Genomic DNA, 22,661 nt, shown 5'->3' with positions numbered 1-22,661 from the left:
CACCGTACAGTGCCAACTACTGAGCCACCATACTGTGCCAACTACTGAGCCACCATACAGTGCTAACTACAGAGCCACCATACAGAGCCACCATACAGAGCCACCATACAGTGCCAACTACAGAGCCACCGTACAGTGCCAACTACTGAGCCACCGTACAGAGCCACCATACAGTGCCAACTACTGAGCCACCGTACAGTGCTAACTACTGAGCCACCATACAGTGCTAACTACTGAGCCACCATACAGTGCCAACTACAGAGCCACCATACAGAGCCACCGTACAGTGCCAACTACTGAGCCACCATACAGTGCCAACTACAGAGCCACCATACAGAGCCACCGTACAGTGCCAACTACTGAGCCACCATACAGTGCCAACTACAGAGCCACCATACAGAGCCACCGTACAGTGCCAACTACTGAGCCACCATACAGTGCCAACTACAGAGCCACCATACAGAGCCACCGTACAGTGCCAACTACTGAGCCACCATACAGTGCCAACTACAGAGCCACCATACAGAGCCACCGTACAGTGCCACCTACTGAGCCACCATACAGTGCCAACTACAGAGCCACCATACAGAGCCACCGTACAGTGCCAACTACTGAGCCACCATACAGTGCCAACTACAGAGCCACCATACAGAGCCACCGTACAGTGCCAACTACTGAGCCACCATACAGTGCCAACTACAAAGCAACCATACAGAGCCATACAGTGCCAACTACTGAGCCACCGTACAGTGCTAACTACTGAGCCACCGTACAGAGCCACCATACAGAGCCACCGTACAGTGCCAACTACTGAGCCACCATACAGTGCCAACTACTGAGCCACCATACAATGCCAAATACTGAGCCACCATACAGTGCCAACTACTGAGCCACCATACAGAGCCACCATACAGAGCCACCATACAGAGCCACCATACAGAGCCACCATACAGAGCCAACTACTGAGCCACCGTACAGTGCCAACTACTGAGCCACCATACAGTGCCAACTACTGAGCCACCGTACAGTTCCAACTACTGAGCCACCATACTGTGCCAACTACTGAGCCACCATACAGTGCTAACTACTGAGCCACCATACAGAGCCACCATACAGAGCCACCATACAGAGCCACCATACAGAGCCACCGTACAGTGCCAACTACTGAGCCACCGTACAGAGCCACCATACAGTGCTAACTACTGAGCCCCCATACAGAGCCACCATACAGTGCCAACTACTGAGCCACCGTACAGTGCTAACTACAGAGCCACCATACAGTGCCAACTACTGAGCCACCGTACAGTGCCAACTACTGAGCCACCATACAGTGCCAACTACAGAGCCACCATACAGAGCCACCGTACAGTGCCAACTACTGAGCCACCATACAGTGCCAACTACTGAGCCACCGTACAGTGCCAACTACTGAGCCACCGTACAGAGCCACCGTACAGTGCTAACTACTGAGCCACCATACAGAGCCACCATACAGTGCCAACTACTGAGCCACCGTACAGTGCTAACTACTGAGCCACCATACAGTGCCAACTACAGAGCCACCATACAGAGCCACCGTACAGTGCCAACTACTGAGCCACCATACAGTGCCAACTACAAAGCAACCATACAGAGCCATACAGTGCCAACTACTGAGCCACCGTACAGTGCCAACTACTGAGCCACCATACAGAGCCACCGTACAGTGCTAACTACTGAGCCACCATACAGAGCCACCGTACAGTGCCAACTACTGAGCCACCGTACAGTGCTAACTACTGAGCCACCATACAGTGCCAACTACAGAGCCACCATACAGAGCCACCGTACAGTGCCAACTACTGAGCCACCATACAGTGCCAACTACTGAGCCACCGTACAGTGCCAACTACAGAGCCACCATACAGAGCCACCGTACAGTGCCAACTACTGAGCCACCATACAGTGCCAACTACTGAGCCACCGTACAGTGCCAACTACTGAGCCACCATACAGTGCCAACTACAGAGCCACCATACAGAGCCACCGTACAGTGCCAACTACTGAGCCACCATACAGTGCCAACTACTGAGCCACCGTACAGTGCCAACTACTGAGCCACCGTACAGTGCCAACTACTGAGCCACCATACAGTGCCAACTACTGAGCCACCATACAGTGCCAACTACTGAGCCACCGTACAGTGCCAACTACTGAGCCACCGTACAGTGCCAACTACTGAGCCACCGTACAGTGCCAACTACTGAGCCACCGTACAGTGCCAACTACTGAGCCACCGTACAGTGCCAACTACTGAGCCACCGTACAGTGCCAACTACTGAGCCACCGTACAGTGCCAACTACTGAGCCACCGTACAGTGCCAACTACTGAGCCACCATACAGTGCCAACTACTGAGCCACCGTACAGTGCCAACTACTGAGCCACCATAGAGTGCCATACAGCGTATACTGTATGTGTAACAGTCAGTGTACATATGTGGGTGCGATGACCGCAGTCTGTATATATATGTGTAACAGTCACTGTATATATGTATAAGGCTCTGTGCGCACTTGCCGTTTTTTGCCGCGGATTTCCTGCGGATTTGCTGCATGTTTCGCTGAAAAACGTTCATAACATCTCTGCAGGTGATTCACCAGCAAAACCTATGGGAGAAAAAATGCTGTGTGCACTATGCGGATTTTGACAGCTGCAGAACTACAAGGCTCAGCATGCTTCATCCAATAGTGTATGCAGTAGAGCAGACAGCAGCTGCATAACTACAAGGCTCAGCATCCTCCATCCAGGACTGTATGCAGGAGTTTTTTGACCCCAAAAAAATGACATGGGCTTCGCCATATTTTTGTATGCTAGCCAGTTACAGCAGGCAGGTACGGGCTGCCCCCACCCCCAGCTTCCAATTTGTACCCGGTTGTGAACCAAATATATAGCGAAGCCCTTTTTTTTTTAATTATTTCATGACTTTCATGAAATAATTAAAATAATAAAAAAAAAAAAAAATGACGTGGGCTTCGCCGAATTTTTGAGTCCAGCCAGGTACAACTAGGCAGCTGGGGATTGGAATATGCAGTGCAGAGTGCCCAAGCTTTCTGGGCACCCCCGCTGCATATTGCAGTCCGCAGCCACCCCAGAAAATGGCGCTTTCATAGAAGCGCCATCTTCTGGCACTGTATCCAACTCTTCCAACAGCCCTGGTGACGGGTGGCTTGCTGGGTAATAATGGGGTTAGGGCTAGCTTTATATTATCAGCTGGCCCTAAGCCCGAAATTCATGGTGTCACGCCAATATTAGACATAGCCACCATGAATTTCTAGTAAAGATAAAATAATAAAAAAACAACACACAGAAAAATATTTTTATTAGAAATAAAACACAACACAATTAGTGACTCGATCTTTATTGAAATAAAGAACCCCCCTCCGCAGTAATCCTGGGCCAAGGGTCCTGCGCCGTCCAATATCATCTGATCGGTTTGCTGGAAGGCATACCGAACAGATGTTGTGTCAGGTTCACGGGCCGGAATCACATGACACAGCAGCTGATTGTATAAACTGCTTTTATACAATCAGCTGATGCATCAGTGAAAAAAAAAAACAAAAAAAAAAAACCCTACACACTTACGTGCTGGCTCCTGTCCGATCGCTGCAGGAGCTGCCGGTAATCAGCTGATAGTCTGACGGCAGGATCAGCTGATAGCCGGGCGGTAAAAAGCCAGCATCACCGCGCGACTTGCGATCAGCTGATGCGTCAGGAGACTGCATCAGGTGATCCTCCGCCAGGTCTTGCATCCATCAGACGAGCCTTGGAGCCGGCACACAGCCTGAGCAGCGGTACCGGAAGAGGAGCTGGGAGCGGGCATGGCACCGGGAGTCTGCAGACAGGTGAGTATGTCTTTTATTATTTTTTTTTTCCTACTGTTCACTTTTGATTTTGCAGCTGCTTCATCTCCCGCATGGGAGCGGGCCTGCGGCCGCACGGGAGATTGAAGCAGCGGTGGCGGTACCGGGAGGATCTGATGACCGCAATATATATATAAATGTGTTTCCACTTTACTTCCAGGTGGAGCTGCACAATTCATATACAGTCACCCAGAAAATGGCGACACATTACTATGAAATACACCTCCTCCCCTTTTGGGTGCAGTATAACACCCAAAAGGGGAGGACAATAGGCATGTCATCTAGTGACTGCCCAAATTTGCAGCTATCGTAATTCTACTAAGGATTACTATAGCTTTTTGATGTGTACACAGGAAGATGCTCCCCCTACTGGCAATTATAAGTATTTTTTATATAAAAGTTTTATTTTACATATTTAAAAGTTGAATTACATTAAGAAAATAGTTGTTACACGATTAGAATAATATTGTTAGCTGATTTGGCCTACAAAAAAAAAATTTAGGACGATACAGTCCCTTTAAAGGGAATCTGTCACTAGGTCTTTGCTCCCCATCTGAGAACAGCAAAGAAGGGAATTTTGTTACTTACCGTAAATTCCTTTTCTTCTAGCTCTTATTGGGAGACCCAGACGATTGGGGTATAGCTACTGCCCTCTGGAGGCCACACAAAGCACTACATTAAAAGTGCAAGGCCCCTCCCCCTCTGGCTATACCCCCCCCGTGGTATCACGGGTTCTCCAGTTTTAGTGCCAAAGCAAGAAGGAGGAAGCCAATAACTGGTTTAAACAAATTAACTCCGAATAACATCGGAGAACTGAAAAACCGTTCAACATGAACAACATGTGTACCCGCAAACAACAAAAAAACATCCCGAAGGACAACAGGGCGGGTGCTGGGTCTCCCAATAAGAGCTAGAAGAAAAGGAATTTACGGTAAGTAACAAAATTCCCTTCTTCTTCAGCGCTCTATTGGGAGACCCAGACGATTGGGACGTCCAAAAGCTGTCCCTGGGTGGGTAAATAAATACCTCATGTTAGAGCTGCAAAACAGCCCTCCCCTACGGGGGTGTCACTGCCGCCTGCAGGACTCTTCTACCTAAGCTGGCATCCGCCGAAGCATAGGTATGCACCTGATAATGCTTGGTGAAAGTGTGCAGACTGGACCAGGTAGCTGCCTGGCACACCTGTTGAGCCGAAGCCTGGTGGCGTAATGCCCAGGACGCACCCACGGCTCTGGTGGAGTGGGCTTTTAGCCCTGAAGGAACCGGAAGCCCCGCAGAACGGTAGGCCTCTAGAATTGGTTCTTTGATCCATCGAGCCAGGGTGGCTTTAGAAGCCTGCAACCCCTTGCGCGGACCAGCGACAAGGACGAAAAGTGCATCGGCACGGCGTATGGGCGCCGTGCGGGAAATGTAGATTCTGAGTGCTCTCACCAGATCTAGCAAACGTAAGGCCTTTTCATACCGGTGAACCGGATGAGGGCAAAAAGAAGGCAAGGAAATATCCTGATTAAGATGAAAAGAGGATACGACCTTAGGAAGAAACTCCGGAATGGGGCGCAGCACAACCTTGTCCTGGTGGAACACCAGGAAGGGAGCCTTAGATGACAGAGCTGCCAGCTCAGACACTCGCCGAAGCGATGTGATCGCAACAAGAAACGCCACTTTCTGCGACAGCCGAGAAAAGGAAACTTCCTTCAGAGGCTCGAAGGGCGGCTTCTGGAGAGCAACTAGTACCCTGTTCAGATCCCATGGATCTAACGGTCGCTTGTACGGGGGCACAATATGACAGACCCCCTGCAGGAACGTGCGCACCTTAGGAAGACGTGCTAGACGCTTCTGAAAAAACACGGATAGTGCCGAAACTTGCCCTTTAAGGGAGCTGAGCGACAAGCCCTTTTCTAACCCCGATTGCAGAAAGGAAAGAAACTTGGGCAATGCAAATGGCCAGGGAGACACTCCCTGAGCAGAGCACCAGGACAAGAAAATCTTCCACGTTCTGTGGTAGATCTTAGCCGAATTCCACTTTCTAGCTTGTCTCATTGTGGCAACGACCTCCTGAGATAATCCAGCAGATGCTAGGATCCAGGACTCAATGGCCACACAGTCAGGTTCAGGGCCGCAGAATTCTGATGGAAAAACGGCCCTTGGGACAGTAAGTCTGGTCGGTCTGGCAGTGACCACGGTCGACCGATCGTGAGATGCCACAGATCCGGATACCACGACCTCCTCGGCCAGTCTGGAGCGACGAGTATGACGCGGCTGCACTCGGATCTGATCTTGCGTAGCACTCTGGGCAAGAGCGCCAGAGGCGGAAACACGTATGGGAGCTGAAACTGCGACCAATCTTGAACCAAGGCGTCTGCCGCCAGAGCTCTTTGATCGCGCGACCTCGCCATGAATGCCGGGACCTTGTTGTTGTGCCGAGACGCCATTAGATCGACGTCCGGCACTCCCCAGCGGCGACAGATTTCCTGAAACACGTCCGGGTGAAGGGACCATTCCCCTGCGTCCATGCCCTGGCGACTGAGGAAGTCTGCTTCCCAGTTTTCTACGCCTGGAATGTGAACCGCGGATATGGTGGATGCTCTGTCCTCCACCCACATTAGAATGCGCCGGACTTCTTGGAAGGCTTGCCGACTGCGCGTCCCTCCTTGGTGGTTGATGTATGCCACCGCTGTGGAGTTGTCCGATTGGATTCGGATCTGCTTTCCTTCCAGCCACTGTTGGAAGGCCAGTAGAGCAAGATACACTGCTCTGATCTCCAGAACATTGATCTGAAGGGTGGACTCCTGCGGAGTCCACGTCCCCTGAGCCCTGTGGTGGAGAAATACTGCTCCCCACCCTGACAGACTCGCATCTGTCGTGACTACTGCCCAGGATGGGGGCAGGAAGGATCTTCCCTGAGACAATGAGGTGGGAAGGAGCCACCATTGTAGAGAGTCTTTGGCCGTCTGGGAAAGCGAGACTTTCCTGTCCAGGGACGTTGACTTCCCGTCCCATTGGCGGAGAATGTCCCATTGAAGTGGGCGCAGATGAAACTGCGCAAAGGGAACTGCTTCCATGGCTGCCACCATCTTCCCTAGGAAATGCATGAGGCGCCGCAAGGGATGCAACTGGCCCTGCAGAAGAGATTGCACCCCTGTCTGTAGTGACCGCTGCTTGTCCCGCGGAAGCTTCACTATCGCTGCTAGAGTATGAAACTCCATGCCAAGATACGTTAGTGACTGAGTCGGTGATAGGATCGACTTTGGAAAGTTGATGATCCATCCGAAAGACTGTAGAGTCTCCAGCGTAGCATTCAGGCTGTGCTGACATGCCTCCTGAGAGGGAGCTTTGACCAATAAGTCGTCTAGGTAAGGGATCACCGAGTGTCCCTGAGAATGCAAAACTGCTACCACCGCCGCCATGACCTTGGTGAAGACCCGTGGGGCTGTCGCCAGACCAAATGGAAGAGCTACGAACTGAAAATGGTCGTCTCCTATCACAAAACGTAGAAAACGTTGATGTTCTGTAGCAATTGGCACGTGGAGATAAGCATCTTTGATGTCTATTGAGGCAAGGAAGTCTCCTCTGGACATTGAGGCAATGACAGAGCGGAGGGTTTCCATCCGGAACCTCCTGGCGTGCACATGTTTGTTGAGCCGTTTTAGGTCCAGAACAGGACGGAACGAGCCGTCCTTTTTTGGAACCACAAAGAGATTGGAGTAAAATCCTTGCCCTTGTTCCTGAGGAGGGACTGGGATAATCACTCCTTCCGCTCTTAGGGAGCCCACCGCCTGCAGCAGAGCATCTGCTCGGTCTGGACGTGGGGAGGTTCTGTAGAACCGAGCTGGAGGACGAGAATTGAACTCGATTCTGTACCCGCGAGACAAAATGTCCGTCACCCACCGGTCTTTGACCTGTGACATCCAAATGCCGGAAAAGCGGGAGAGCCTGCCCCCGACCGGCGATGCGGAGGGGGGGGGCTGGAAGTCATGAGGTAGCCGCTTTGGAAGCGGTACCTCCATTTGCTTTCTTGGGGCGTGTGTGAGTCCGCCACGAATCTGAGTTTCTTTGCGTCCTCTGAGTCCCTTTGGACGAGGTAAACGGTGTCTTGCCCGAACCTCGAAAGGACTGAAACCTCTGCTGCCACTTTTTCTGCTGAGGTTTGGATGTTCTGGGTTGTGGTAAAGAGGAGTCTTTACCCTTGGACTGCTTAATGATGTCAGCCAATGGCTCGCCAAACAGTCTATCTCTAGACAAAGGCAAACTGGTTAAACATTTTTTGGAACCAGCATCTGCTTTCCAGTCCTTTAACCACAAGGCTCTGCGCAAAACTACCGAATTGGCGGACGCCATTGAGGTGCGACTGGTAGATTCTAGGACCGCATTGATAGCGTAAGACGCAAACGCCGACATCTGCGTGGTAAGGTGCGCCACTTGCGGCACTGCTGGATGCATGATAGCATCCACTTTTGCTAAGCCAGCTGAAATAGCCTGGAGTGCCCATACGGCTGCGAATGCCGGAGCAAACGACGCGCCGATAGCTTCATAGACAGATTTTAACCAAAGGTCCATCTGTCTGTCATTGGCATCTTTAAGTGAAGCGCCATCCTCCACTGCAACTATGGATCTAGCTGCAAGTTTGGAAATCGGGGGGTCTACCTTTGGACACTGTGTCCAGCGCTTGACCACCTCAGGGGGGAAAGGGAAACGCGTATCTTTAGATCGTTTAGAGAAACGCCTTTCTGGGTGAGCGTCGTGCTTCTGGATTGATTCTCTGAAGTCAGAGTGATCTAACAAAGCACTCAATTTACGCTTGGGATAAAGGAAACGAAACTTTTCCTGCTCCGCAGCCGCCTCTTCTGCTGAAGGGGCTGGGGGAGAAATATCCAACAGCCTATTGATGGCTGAGATAAGGTCGTTTACCATGGCATCCCCATCCGGGGTATCCAGGTTGAGAGGGGTTCCAGGAGTGGATTCCTGATCACTCTCATCCGACACATCACAGGGAGACTGATTGCGCTGAGACCCTGAGCAGTGTGAAGACGTCGAGGGTCTTTCCCAGCGAGCTCGCTTAGGGTGGCTGGGGCCATCATCTGAGTCATAATCCTCGGCCTGTGAAGCCGGGGACCCCCCTGTGGGCTGGATACATTCCAAGTAAGGGGGACCTGAGGACAGAGGCCTCTCCGTGCCCAGAGACTGAGCCCCATGCATAGATTGCAAGGTTTCAAGGATTTTTGCCATAGATACAGACATATTATCTGCAAAAACTGCAAAGTCCGTCCCTGTCACCGGGGCAGAACTTACAAGCGTCTCAGCCTGGGTCACTACCTCTCCTGACTCCGGCTGGCGAAGCAGCACCGGGTCGGAGCATTGCACACAATGGGGGTCATCGGAGCCTGCTGGTAGATTAGCCCCACATGCAGCACACGCAGTATACACAGCCCTTTTTGCCTTGGCCGCCTTGCGTTTTGAGGATGACATGTTGCTGCTTCCACAGAGCGATCTGGGATATGCAGCCAGAAGCGCACCTCACAGTGCAAGAAATACAATATCTATATATATGTACCCAGTACACTGACACACAGTGAGGCACTAGAGGGACCAGCACAGAAAAATCGCTTACCGCCCGCTTAAAAAGCGGGTGTGTGGTCGCCAGATAGCCCCTAGTCCAGGTCTCCCAGAGCCTTGCGTCCTTCCTCCAGCCAGGCATGCATGTAATGGCTGCCGGCGTCTCTAGAGAGGAAGGGGGGCGGGCCCTGGGCGTTCCTGGCCAAGAGCGGGAAGCCTGCTTCCCTCTGTGCCAAGTGAGAGGGCTGGAGCATGTAAATCAGGCTCCAGCCCTCGTCGCTGCTAACGAACAGCGTCTCTCCCCTACCCTGAATGACAGGGTGGGGGCGGGAACGAAACGGAGCTGCCGGCGTCCTAGGCCCAAAAAGCCGGGGACTAAATTTATAACCGCCGCCGCCGTAAAAGCGCGGACGGCGGATCCCCGGCGCACCACAAGTCACAGCAGCGCCGCCCGGTCCAGAGGGGGTCGGCGCTGCGTTCCCAAACACAAACAATCCCCCAGTAATCTGTAGGGACACCAACTCCACGTTGCGGTCCCCGGCGCACTACAACACCCAGCCAGCCCGGAGTGTGTCTGTGCCTGCCGGGGACACAGAGTACCTGTATGATGCAGGGCCTGTCCCTGATCGTACTCCTGCTCCGAATCCATCAGGTTCTAATGGGTCTGTGGATGGAGCCCGGCATCAGAGCTGAGAGGCCGGCAGGATCCCACTTCCACAGAGCCCTACCAGGGGATGTGGAAGGAAAACAGCATGTCAGGCTCCAGCCCTGTACCAGCAATAGGTACCTCAACCTTACAACACCATCCAGGGGTGAGAAGGGAGCATGCTGGGGACACTATATGTGTCCTCTTTTCTTCCATCCGAAATAGTCAGCAGCTACTGCTGACTAAAATCTGTGGAGCTATGCATGGAATGTCTGACCTCCTTCGCACACAAAGCTAAAACTGGAGAACCCGTGATACCACGGGGGGGGTATAGCCAGAGGGGGAGGGGCCTTGCACTTTTAATGTAGTGCTTTGCGTGGCCTCCAGAGGGCAGTAGCTATACCCCAATCGTCTGGGTCTCCCAATAGAGCGCTGAAGAAATGTAGAGATAGAGACCCCGATTCCAACGATGTGTCACTTACTGAGCTGTTTGCTGCCAATTATGAAAAAAAAATCAATGTTTCTTCTGCTGCAGATCTAGCAGTTATACAGCGCTCATGAATATGCTGGACTACCTGCAGCACGCCAAGTAGTCCTCTAATAATAATCTACTGGTGACTAAACAGTGATTTTATCCAAATTACACTAAATAGCCCAGTAAGTTACATATCGCTGGAATCGTGATCTCTGCTCCTACATTATGCTGCTCTCAGATTAGGTGGTAAAAACCTGGTGACTTTTTTTTTTTTTTTTTTTTTTTTTAACTCCGGAGAGCCCAATCACCTCGCTCTAGCCCATTAGACAGCAGTAATCACCACCTTCACCCTGATAAGATATGTCTGGATCAGGAGTTATCAGTCCCTATCAAAAGCCCTGGGCCCTCAGCCATTGCCTCAGTAATTAATCGCTACTCACTTTTCTCAAGAGCTGCTGAGTGCTTGATCAAAGGCGCCGTTATTACTATATGGAAAAGTACAGATAACAGCGGCTTGTTCTAAAGGCTACACGGACAGTCACAGTTCAGTTCAGCAGCAGGACAATACTGCTCAATCTGAAATGTCCCTCATGGAAGAGTCAGGACACTGGAAAGCAGTGCGCTCCTTTAACATACATGTGGATACTAAATACTGTAAGGAGAGAAAATAATTTTTGGGTGCAAATTAGTGATGAGCAAATGTATTCGTAACTATTCACAGAATAGTGCGGTATTCAGGCTATTTGTTATATAGCGAGTAATGGTGTACTCGCCTGCTATATTCGGATGTCCCGCCCAGCATGTTTGGCGCCTGATTTGCAGCCACTAAACATGCTGGGCTTCTTAACCAATCACAGTAATGCCGCAGCTATCTTGGCTGTGGCATTACTGTGCTTTGTTGTCCGCCGCATTTTGTGCACATTACATTGCCAGCCTCTCTCTCCAAGCGCTTCATTCTCACCGATCACGGCGCGGCTGTCACACTGCTCCTGCTGCCTCTCTTCTTCCCTACTCACTCATTAGCCTTATAACATGTTCACTTCCCCAGCTCATTAGGCTCATACATATTCACTGCTTTCCCTCACACCAGTGGCTGTGATTGGTTGCAGTCAGATCTGCCCCCACGCTGAGTGACAGCTGTCTGAGTGCAACCAATCACAACCGCCAGTGGGCGGGTCTATATCATACAATAAATAAAAAAAAAAAAAAAAAAGAAGTGCAGTCCCCCCCAATTTTGATACCCAGCCAAGATAAAGCCTTACAGCTGAAGGCTGGTATTCTCAGGCTCCTGGCAGAGCACACAGCTCTGACAGGAGGAGCTGCCGATTGACCGAGGTGAGTACATGAAGTGGCAAGCGGTGATCACAGCCTGCCATCTGCTGTCAGCCTGGGGTGTCTCAGCAGCATCTCTTTGCAGAGCAAACAGCTCTGCCAGGAGGCGCTGCCGGGGACTGAGGTGAGTACAAGCTGAGGTGAGCGGTGATCACAGTCTGCCATCTGCTGTCAGGCTGGGGGGTTCCCAATAATGTGGGTCTCCCCAGCCTGAGAATTCCAGCCTTCAGCTGTGAGGCTTTATCTTGGCTGGGTATCAAAATTGGGGGGACTGCACTTTTTTATTTAATCTATTTTACTGCACAATATAGACCAGCCCACCGGCGGTTGTGATTGGTTGCAGTCAGACAGCTGTCATTCAGGGTTGGGGGCAGGTCTGACTGCAACCAATCACGGCCACCAATGTGCGGGGGGGAAGGAGGGAATATGTATGAGCCTAATGAGCAGGTGCAGTGAATATGTGATGAGGCTAATGAGTGGGTAGGGAAGAAGAAGAGAGGCAGTGAAAGCAGTGTGACAGCCGCGCCGTGATCGGTGACAATGAACCGGACAGAGAGAATAAGTGGCGTAATGCTGCGACATCCTCATTCCCAAAAATCATATGCGAGTCATAAATGCATGCAGGCATATTTTCCAGGCTCTCCTCATTCAGATTCATCACTTTTCCATCCATTTCAGCCTTTTCGTCAGGGCCCCGGACCTCTCTGTTGGGTTCAGCAGAAAATTACTCGCATTTCCCACTGACTTGCATTGTACTCACTATTCGGAACGAATACACGAATATTACAAAGTATTCGTTACGCGTATAGTGAATATGAATATTACGGTATTCGCTCATCTCTAGTACAAATTACAAATCATGGATAAATCATTTTAGTACCCTGTTAAAACTCCACATTTGTCACTCTCCATTTAACCTGTTTGCCATCTTCTCTCCATCTCTACTAAGTGTTTTTGTGCCTTTCTAGAGCTCACGAAATCTAGAATATCTTCTTACCACATATTTTACGGCACTTATGAACTGGTTGTGAAAGAGCAGGTGCTGGGTCTCATCTTCTGGATTGGAGGCCGTGTACAGCATACCGCACACATTGCAGGTGATCACACCAAAACGTTTCTGTCCGGCATCCTGAAGGGGAAAAATTATTAAAATAGCAATTATTGAGCTTTACTATTATGTTCTCCATGTCTGAGGTAAATGTAAGTTATCAGGGGGTTTTACCTTTTCTTTAAAGGGCACCAATCACCAGGATTTTCGTATATAAGCTAAAGCCAGAGCTATACTGGCACTATCAGGCTGATTCTATACATACCTGTAGTGGTCAGCTCCGATGTAGAGCTTTTGAAATCCAAAAAAGTAAATTTTTATAAAATGAGCTGCTTGTTGAGTGACAGTTGCACTGGAGCAGATCATATATTCATAGTTATCCCCTCCCCTTGTTAGAATTAGCATAAACATTATACAATCGAGGACCTGTGTGAGGTCATACCCATGGGACCAAAAGAGGCAGGGCCTCAGCCAACAAAGCTGATACCAGGAAACATTTGTCTGCTATCTGAGGCCCCGCCCCTTCTTGTCACATGGGTATGACCTCACACAGAATCCTGACTTGCTGTGCAAACGCTGCTTCTTTTTTCCTTGCAGATTTTGTTGCTGAAAAATGAAGCAGCATGTCCATTGTTTGTTTTTTTCTGTGTTTCTATAATCCCCTGCAATACTTTATTACTACAGTGGATTATAGCGCAGCACTTCACCTCACCCACCGTGCATACTGCATGGTCTGTGAGGCTCTCCGTAGCTCAGTAACCTGGGATTGTTATGGTGAAGACCCAGGGTTGCTATGGCAACGATCGGGTCCTCTCCCTCCCTTCTGAATGCTGTGATCGCACCATTCAGGGAGTTAAACTGCCAGGAGCGGCGCAGGCAGCGCTCCAAGCAGAGAGAGCCGTCCCCGGCTGTAACATCAGCCAGAGACCTGGCGACGATTGTACAGGTACAGTGCCTGAATCCCCGTGATCACCAAAAAAAAAAAATGCAAAAAGCAGGAAACAACACGCAAACGCAATAAAAAAAATGTGGTTTTTTTACCTGCGTTTTGCCTGACAAAACATGCTTTTTTATGAACAGAAAAGAAACACTAAAAAGCTATGTGGGCACATAGCCTAAATCTCTACGTGATGAAAGGTAATTCCATGGAGCTGTGTGATGACTTGTTTTTGCATGGTGCGGTGATCATTTCATTAACCCCTTCATGACTGGCCGTTTTTGCACTTTGTTTTTATTTTTCGCTATTCTTCTGAGAGACGTAACGTTTTTATTTTTCAGTCAATATGGCCATGCGAGGGCTCGTTTTTAGCGGGACGAGCTGTACTTTTAAATGAAACCATTATATTTACCATATAGTATACTGGAAAACAGCAAACAAAATTCCAAATACGGAAAAACTTAAAAAAAAAAAGTGCGATTGCACTATTGTTTTTAAGATATTTTATTCACTGTGTTCACTATATGGTAAAACTGATGTATGGGTATGATGCCTGAGGTCGGTGCGAGTTCGTAGACACCAAACATGTATAGGTTTACTTTTATCTAAGGGGTTAAAAAAAAACATCAGAAGCTTGTCCAAAAAAGCGACGTCCATTTTGCGCCATTTCTGCGACCGGTAGGATTCTCATTTTTTGGGATCTATGGCTCAGTGGCGGCTTATTTTTTGCATCTCGAGCTGACGTTTTTTTAACGGTACCATTTTTGCGCAGATTCCACGTTTTGATCAGTTATTGCATTTTCCGCAAAACATAATTTTGTCGTTTGGAATTTTTTGCCGCTATGCCATATACAGATCAGATTAATTTTATATTTTGATGGATCGAGGATTTCTGAATGCGGCAATACCAAATGTATGTACATTTTTTATTTCTTTAACCCTTTAATTTTCAATGGGGCGAAAGGGGGGGGTGGTGATTTGAACATTTAGGGTTTTTTTAAAATTTTTCAAAACTTTTTTTTTTTTCAAAACTTTTTTTAAAAAAAAAAAATTACTAGTACCTCTAGGAGGCTATAAGGATCAGCTATCTATCGCTGATTCATTTCTCCCTATCAGAGCAGCATCGCACAGACCAGGAGAAATGCTCATCTCTTGTAACCTGCTGCTGGTTAAAAGGACCTGAGTCATGTGAGCTACAGGAGTCATCACATGACCCTGTGCTACCATAACAACCACCGAATCGACTATCAGGTAGTGAGTAAACTTCTACCGCTATCTCCGTTAACATGGCACTGTCACATCTTGACAGCGCCATTTAAGGGGTTAACAAGTACGGGTGGATAGCGATTTCACTCGTACCTGCCAGGCACACGTCAGCTGTACAAATCAGCTGGCATGTGCGCAGATCCCCGCCTGCAGCCCGCAGCAGCAGGTGGGGATAAACACTATGACTGCAGGTACGTAATATTACTGCCCGCAGTCGTTAAGGGTTAACACCAATCTGGGGTACAAATGTCATGATGACTGCTTTTAATTGCAATTTTCAAATTTTTTTTTTTCTATTTACAGTGTGTATTACCCACATTACTGACCAGGGCCATTTTCGACGTTTCTTCTACTTGCAGTTTTATTAGTTGTAAAGTTTTCTCTTGTTTGCATTGTAAAATTTGTCAAATAATTTTAGCAATTTTTTTCCTCATAATACATGAGGCTTTATTTTTATCTTCAACTTTTTTTTTTTTTGACCAGATACATTTCCTTTACTTTCCAACCAATACTTCCTTCGATTTCTCCGGATATCAGGGGAGAAGCAAAAACAAGTGGAAAAACTAAGGAAAACCCTGTGTTGCCATTACAACACTTTGGTTCCCCGCGATAGTACTGTGGGGGGATGATGAGACCTGGTGTGGCAGAAATTGACAGACAATATTACATAGATGGCATCTAATGGTCATGGCTTTTAAACATTTATGTTCTGCTCCTCTTTATCACATGCGCACTATGCTGAAGGGTGAGGAGCCCTCTCCAGACCTCTGCCCATAACATTTATTAAACATCCTAATGCAGGAAGGCTTTAATAGTGGGGGGCCAGCTTTAAAGGGAACCTATCACCACTTTTTTGGACTGTAAGCTGCAGCCACCACCACCGGGTTCTTATATACAGCATTCTGACATGCTGTATATAAGAGCCCAGGCCGGGGGTATAACATTAAAAACACTTTATAATACTTACCTAAGGGTCGTGCTGTGGGCCATATGGGCGTCTCCGTTGTCGGCGCCACCTCTTTCGGCCATCTTTGTTCTCCTTCTTCTCTAGCCGCGGTGCATGACGAGTCCGACGTCATACACACTCACCGGCATTCAGGTCCTAAGCAGGGCAGATCAAAGTATTGTAGTGCGCCTGCGCATTACCGGCGAGTGTGTATGATGTAGCTGCGTCATGCACACAAGCTTCAGAAAGAGGACGAAGATGGCCGAAAGAGGAGGCGCCGGCACCGGACAATGGAGACGCCCATATGGTAGGTATTATAAACTGCTTTTTATGTTATACCCCCGGCCTGGGCTCTTATATACAGCATGTTAGAATGTTGTATACAAGAGCCTGGTAGTGGTGGCCGCAGCTTATAGGCCGAAAAAGTGGTGACAGGTTCCCTTTAAATACTTATTACACTCCTGATGTCATAATCCTAGATGTTTTGCAGTCTTGAACGTACAGAATCTATTTTTCAGTTAGATTTTTTTGAGTACATATTTAAATAAAAGTGTTTTGGGGTAATCCTATTTCATTCCTTTCCACGTCCACTTGCGATTGTTAAGCTGTTAAATCCCATTGTCAGACTCGGACAGCGTAATTTAACACATATCGGTATAGGATTGCGCCATGACATGATCGTGGGTCGTTGACCACAGGAGGTTTGTTAAATATTTCTGTGCTGTTCATTACAGAAGTACTTCCTTGAAACCTGTAGCCGGGCTTCAAAGAGGAGTGATTTTCACCATATACAGCAATGCTATGGCATTGCTGTATATAGCACAAGTGATCAGGCGATCGCAGGTTACAGTCTTTAAGACCATTAAGAACCGTATTAAAATTAAAAAAAAATAAATAAATAAATTAAAAATGAAAAATTACTCCGTCCCCTCCTTTTGCATAAAAATTAAAAATACACATGTGGTAGTGCCGTGTTCATTAAAGTCTGATCAACACTAACGAGACCAGTAAGCACTGGATACAAACAAATAAAAAAAATTCAAGACCTGTAAAGTTAGTGTTTTTTTGTTTTTTTTTGGAGGGGGGGGGTGGGTGGGTCACTGCAATACCATAAAAATGAATTAATAAATATATACAATATACTGATTCTATAGTGAATCCATGGTTTGGCCAGGCGATCCCATTGAGACCCGATGGAGAATTACAGGGGTCACATGTTCTTTGAAGGGTATCACCATCTCAGCTCCTTTAGAATGAAACTAATTATATATAAATATATATGTATATATATATTATACACACACACACACACACATATATATACATACATACACACATATATACACACCGTATTTTTCGCTTTATAAGACGCACTTTTGTTCCCCCAAATGTTGGAGGAAAGTAGGGGGTGCGTCTTATAATCCGAATATATGGATTATATACTGCAGGGTCCAGGGGAGGTGGGGGCCTCTCTGGAGCCGTGCTGGTGAAGGCTACAGCGGCAGATCTCCTGCTCCCGCTCATATAATATGCACAGCCGCTGTCAATCACCGTGGTGCTGAAACCGCACCGCGGAGATGGGCTGGGGTAGCGGCGCATATTATATCTGCCTGTACTCCCTTTGATCGCACATGCCCCCCTGTGTTAGATATGGCCCTCATGTTGCTGCCCATAGTAAAATAAAAAAAAACAAACCTCTTTTCTTACCTCCTCCAGCGCTGATCTCCCCGGTCTCCCTCCTGCTGCTGTGATCAGGCACGCAGAGATATCACTCTGCTGTGCCGATCACATGACCGCATGAGAACCAGGAAGTAGGAAGTGCAGGAGACAGGAGGAGCTCAACCCCACGGAGGGAGACACAGGGAAGATAGTGCTGGAGAAGGTAAGGAAAGAGTTTATTTTACTAAAAGCAGCAACATGGGGGCAATATCTAACACAGAGTGATGTGTGCCAGCCACAGGGAGCCGTGTGCCAGCCACAGGGGGCCGTGTGCCAGCCACAGGGGGCCGTGTGCCAGCCACAGGGGGCCGTGTGCCAGCCACAGGGGGCCGTGTGCCAGCCACAGGGGGCCGTGTGCCAGCCACAGGGGGCCGTGTGCCAGCCACAGGGGGCCGTGTGCCAGCCACAGGGGCAGTGTGGAATCACTGGGGGATGTGTGCCAGCACAAGGGGGCTATATTCAATATAAGGTGGTCATATCCAGATTAAGCGGGCTAATTTTAGATTGGGGGGGGGGCTATGAGGGACATATATTTGTTAGAAGGACACTGGCATTATAAGTTGTTCCCCATTTATTAAAAAAATCTCTATTCCTTCACAAAATTTGTGGGGGGGCGTCTTATAAAGCGAAAAATTCGGTATATATTATATTATACACACACACACATATATATATATATTATTGCGAATGCATACGTGTGTGTGTGAGGTACTGAGAGAACCAAGGCCCAACAGGGCAACAGGGTGGGTACTGTGTCACCCAATGATGGCTAAGAGAAAACGATTTTATGGTGAGTACACAAAAATCCGTTTTTCTCTGACGCCTCATTGGGGGACACAGGACCATGGGACGTCCTAAAGCAGTCCATGGGTGGGAAACATAAAAGAAGACAACACAACCCAAGGACTAGGAACCAGTCCCAGACAGCCTGGAGCGCCTACTGAGAGAGGTGCTCTACTGCAGTTTGCAGAATTTTCCTACCCAGATTTGCCTCAGTTGAAACCTGGGTATGGACTCTGTAATGCTTTGAAAACGTATGTAGGCTAGACCAGGTTGCAGCCTTACACACCTGTTCCACTGAAGCCTGATGCCGAATGGCCCAAGAAGCGCCAACTGCTCGCGTGGAATGAGCCCGCAGCCCACTAGGAATGGGCTTGAGTTGCAAGCGGTAGACTTCCGCATCGCCTTTGAAGCTGCCTGTCCCTTCTTAGGCCCCTCAGGAATGATGAACAAAGAGTCAGTTTTCCTAAAGGGGGCTGTCCTGGTTATGTAATATCTGAGAGCTCTGACGAGGTCTAATGAATGCAGAGACCTTTCCACCCTATGAACCGGGTGTGGACAAAAGGAAGGCAGGACAATGTCCTCGTTCAAATGAAACGGGGTAAGAACCTTTGGAAAGAAATCCGGAAGGGGGCGCAGAACCACCTTGTCCTGGTGAAATATCAGAAAAGGCTCGCGGCAAGAGAGTGCTGCCAGCTCCGAAACCCGTCTGATGGACGTAATTGCCACCAAGAATGTTACCTTCCAGGACAGAAGAGTAAGGGAGGATTCCTTGAGGGGGTTCAAAGGGAGACCTCTGGAGACCGTCCAGAACGAGGTTGAGGTCCCATGGTTCCAGCGGCCGTTTGTACGGGGGAACTAGATGGGAAACGCCCTGGAGGAAGGTCTTGACTTGCGGTTTTTGAGCCAGGCGGCATTGGTAGAAGATTGAGAGCGCTGAGACCGGCCCTTTAAGGGAACTGAGAGCCAACCCCGCTTGCAAGCCACACTGTAGAAAGTCGAGAAATCTGGGGATGGCCAGATGCATATGCTGGACGTTAGTTTCCCTGCACCATGAAAGGAAGATTTTCCACGTACGGTGGTAAATGCGGGATGAAGCAGGCTTTCGGGCGCTGATCATGGTGGCAATAACCGTGGGGGAGAATCCTGATCTTGTTAATACCCAGGTCTCAATGGCCATGCCGTCAGCTTCAGGGCTCTGGAGTTCTGATGGGAAATGGGCCCTTGGGTCAGCAAGTCTGGGATGTCTGGAAGGCGCCACGGTGCGTCTATGAGCATTTGTACTAATTCGGCGTACCAGGCGCGCCTGGGCCAGTCAGGGAGCTATCAGTATCACCGGGACTCTCTCTGCCTTGATCTTCCTGATTACCCGCGGCAGCAGGGGTAGAGGTGGAAATATGTAAGGCAGGCGGAAGTGGTGCCAGGAGCAGACTAGAGCATCCGTGCCGATGGACTGCGGGTCGCGTGAACTGGCTATGAACGCGGGTACCTTTGCATTCAACCTTGAGGCCAATAGGTCCACGTCTGGTGTGCCCCAGCGAGTGCAGATGTGTAGAAACACTTCTGGGTGGAGAGACCATTCTCCGGCAGCCAGGCCTTGGCGACTCAGAAAGTCTGCTGCCCAGTTCTCTACCCCCGGTATGTGTACCGCTGATATCACTGATCTCGTCGATTCGGCCCAGCTAAGGATCTTGTGGGCCTCGAGATAAGCCGCTTTGCTGTGGGTGCCCCCCTGCCGATTGATATAGGATACAGCTGTCGCATTGTCCGACTGGACTCGAATCTGACGACCCGCTAGCAGAGGGCAGAACGCTCTGAGCGCGAGGAAGATCGCGCGGAGTTCCAGGATGTTGATGGGGAGGAAAGACTCCTGGGGCGTCCAACGTCCTTGAGCAGTGTGGTGCCAGTACACTGCTCCCCAGCCTAAGAGGCTGGTGTCCGTGGTCAGGACCAGCCAGTTCACTGGGAGAAAAGATCTCCCCTTCGATAGGGATGAGGACCGAAGCCACCAGCGGAGTGCGTACCTGACTGAAGGCGTCAGGTGAAGATGTCTGTCCAGGGAGAAGGGGCTCTTCTCCCAGGCCGCTAGAAGGGCTAGCTGCAGTGGGCGGAGGTGCAGTTGAGCAAAGGGTTCTGCTTCCATAGCCGCCACCATCCTACCGACCACTTTCATGCTGAATCGAATGGAGCGAGACTGAGGACGTAGAAGGCAGCGTACCGCTCGTTGAAGAGTGAACACCTTGTCCTGAGGGAGAAGGATCAAGCCCCGATGGGTGTCCAGGGACATGCCCAGGAAGGTGATGGATCGTGATGGGATCGGGGATGATTTGTCCAGATTCACTAGCTACCCTAAGCGGGATAGGTTGTCCACAGTGATCTGTACGCTGGTTGAGCAGTCGCGGAAGGAGGGGGCCTTGATGAGGAGGTCGTCCAAGTAAGGGAGAACGACTACTCCCCTGGCGTGAAGGACGCTCATGGCGGCCGCCATGACTTTGGTGAAGACCCTTGGTGCGGTAGCAAGGCCGAAGGGTAGAGCTACGAATTGAAAGTGGGAGTCCTGAATTGCGAAGCGGAGGAACTTTTGGTGATCTGGGGCGATTGGTATGTGCAGGTACGCGTCCTTGATGTCTATGGAGGCGAGGAATTCCCCTTGGACCATGGATGCAATAATGGACCTTAGGGATTCCATTCTGAATCTCCGTACGTGCACATGTTTGTTTAGGTGTTTGAGGTCCAGGATGGGTCGAACTGACCCATCCTTTTTGGGGACCACAAAGAGGTTGGAATAAAACCCCCCGAACTTCTCGTCGTCTGGGACAGGTATTATCACACCTGCTGTTTGGAGCGAGTGGATTGCTGAGAAAAAAAGCTTTGCGTCGTTTGAGTCTTTGGGGGGTTTGAGAGAAAGAACCGACTCGGGGGTCAGGTCCGAAATTCTATGTGGTAACCGGAAGGCACAAGGTCTCGCACCCATTTTTCATCTGAGGCGGCAGTCCAGATGTGTTGAAAGAGCCGCAGTCGACCTCCTACAATGAGTGTCTTCCGGGGCGCCAAAGGAGTCATGAGGGGGGAAAACGTCGTGGCCGAGTCTCCCTAGTCCTGGACTGTTTCGGTCTAGGCTGCCATGACGAAGTGGGTTTCGGGGAGAGCTGAGAACGTCGCTCCCTGCGTAGTCCGCGGCTGGTGGCGGGGACACCACGGGATGTCGACCAACCAAATGAGTTCCGAAGGAGCGAAACGAGGACTGTGGACGTCTGGCGAAGGACGTCCTGGACTTCAGCTGGGGGAGGGAGGTACTCTTTCCTCCCGTGGCGTCAGAAATGAGCTTGTCCAGACGTTCGCGAAACAATCGGTCTGGAAAAAAGGGACGGCCCGTGAGAGACTTCTTGGAGGCAGAGTCCGCTCGCCATTGTCGGAGCCAGAGAACTCTATGGATGGCTATGGTATTTGAGGCGGCAAACGCTGCGCAGGTAGCAGCGTCCATGGAGGCCTGGATGAGGTACTCCGCCGCAGCGGCAATTTGAGCGGTTACCTCTGTGAAGGTATGAGTGAACTGGGATTCCTCAAGCGAAGTGTTAAGGGAGTCTGCCCAGACCGAGATCGCCTTTGCGACCCACACAGAGGCAAAGGAGGGCGAGAGGAAGTAACCCGCAGCCTCAAAAGCAGAGCGGGCGAGATGCTCCACCTGTCTGTCGGGTCCTTGATGGAAGAACCATCGGGTAAAGACAGGAGCGTCTTTGTGGTAAGGCGGGAGACCGGGGGTGGGGTCGACCGAGGGCGGATCGGCCCAGCCTTAGGGGCAGGTGAGGCAAATGGGTACCGGGACTCCATGAGTTTTCGGTTACCGAAGCGCCTGTCAGGCTTCTTCCTTTGCTTTGTGAGGATATCCTGAAACTCTGGGTGATCAGCGAAAACCTTTTGGGGTTTCCTTGCCCTCTTAAAGGAGACCGCATGGTCAGTGGTAGTGGATGGGGGATCCTCCACATGCAGAGTTTGGTTGATTGCTGCTATAAGGGAGTCTATTGCAGTTTGATCATCTGGGGAGGATGAAACCAAGGAAT

General features: G+C 49.8%; 1 protein-coding gene across 1 annotated transcript in view; it reads right to left on the bottom strand.

Moving 5' to 3' along the window:
* Positions 1 to 22,661, bottom strand: part of ESCO1 (establishment of sister chromatid cohesion N-acetyltransferase 1) — a 108,649-nt gene that overhangs the window by 43,060 nt on the left and 42,928 nt on the right. Inside the window, exon 6 of the mRNA XM_075314465.1 lies at positions 12,902 to 13,033. Coding sequence (XP_075170580.1) covers positions 12,902 to 13,033 — 132 coding nt within the window. The remainder of the gene's footprint in view (positions 1 to 12,901; positions 13,034 to 22,661) is intronic.

This window comes from Anomaloglossus baeobatrachus, chromosome 6 (assembly GCF_048569485.1).
Source record: "Anomaloglossus baeobatrachus isolate aAnoBae1 chromosome 6, aAnoBae1.hap1, whole genome shotgun sequence".
Classification (NCBI taxonomy): Eukaryota; Metazoa; Chordata; class Amphibia; order Anura; family Aromobatidae; genus Anomaloglossus; species Anomaloglossus baeobatrachus.
This window is presented reverse-complemented; position numbering and strand designations above follow the sequence as displayed.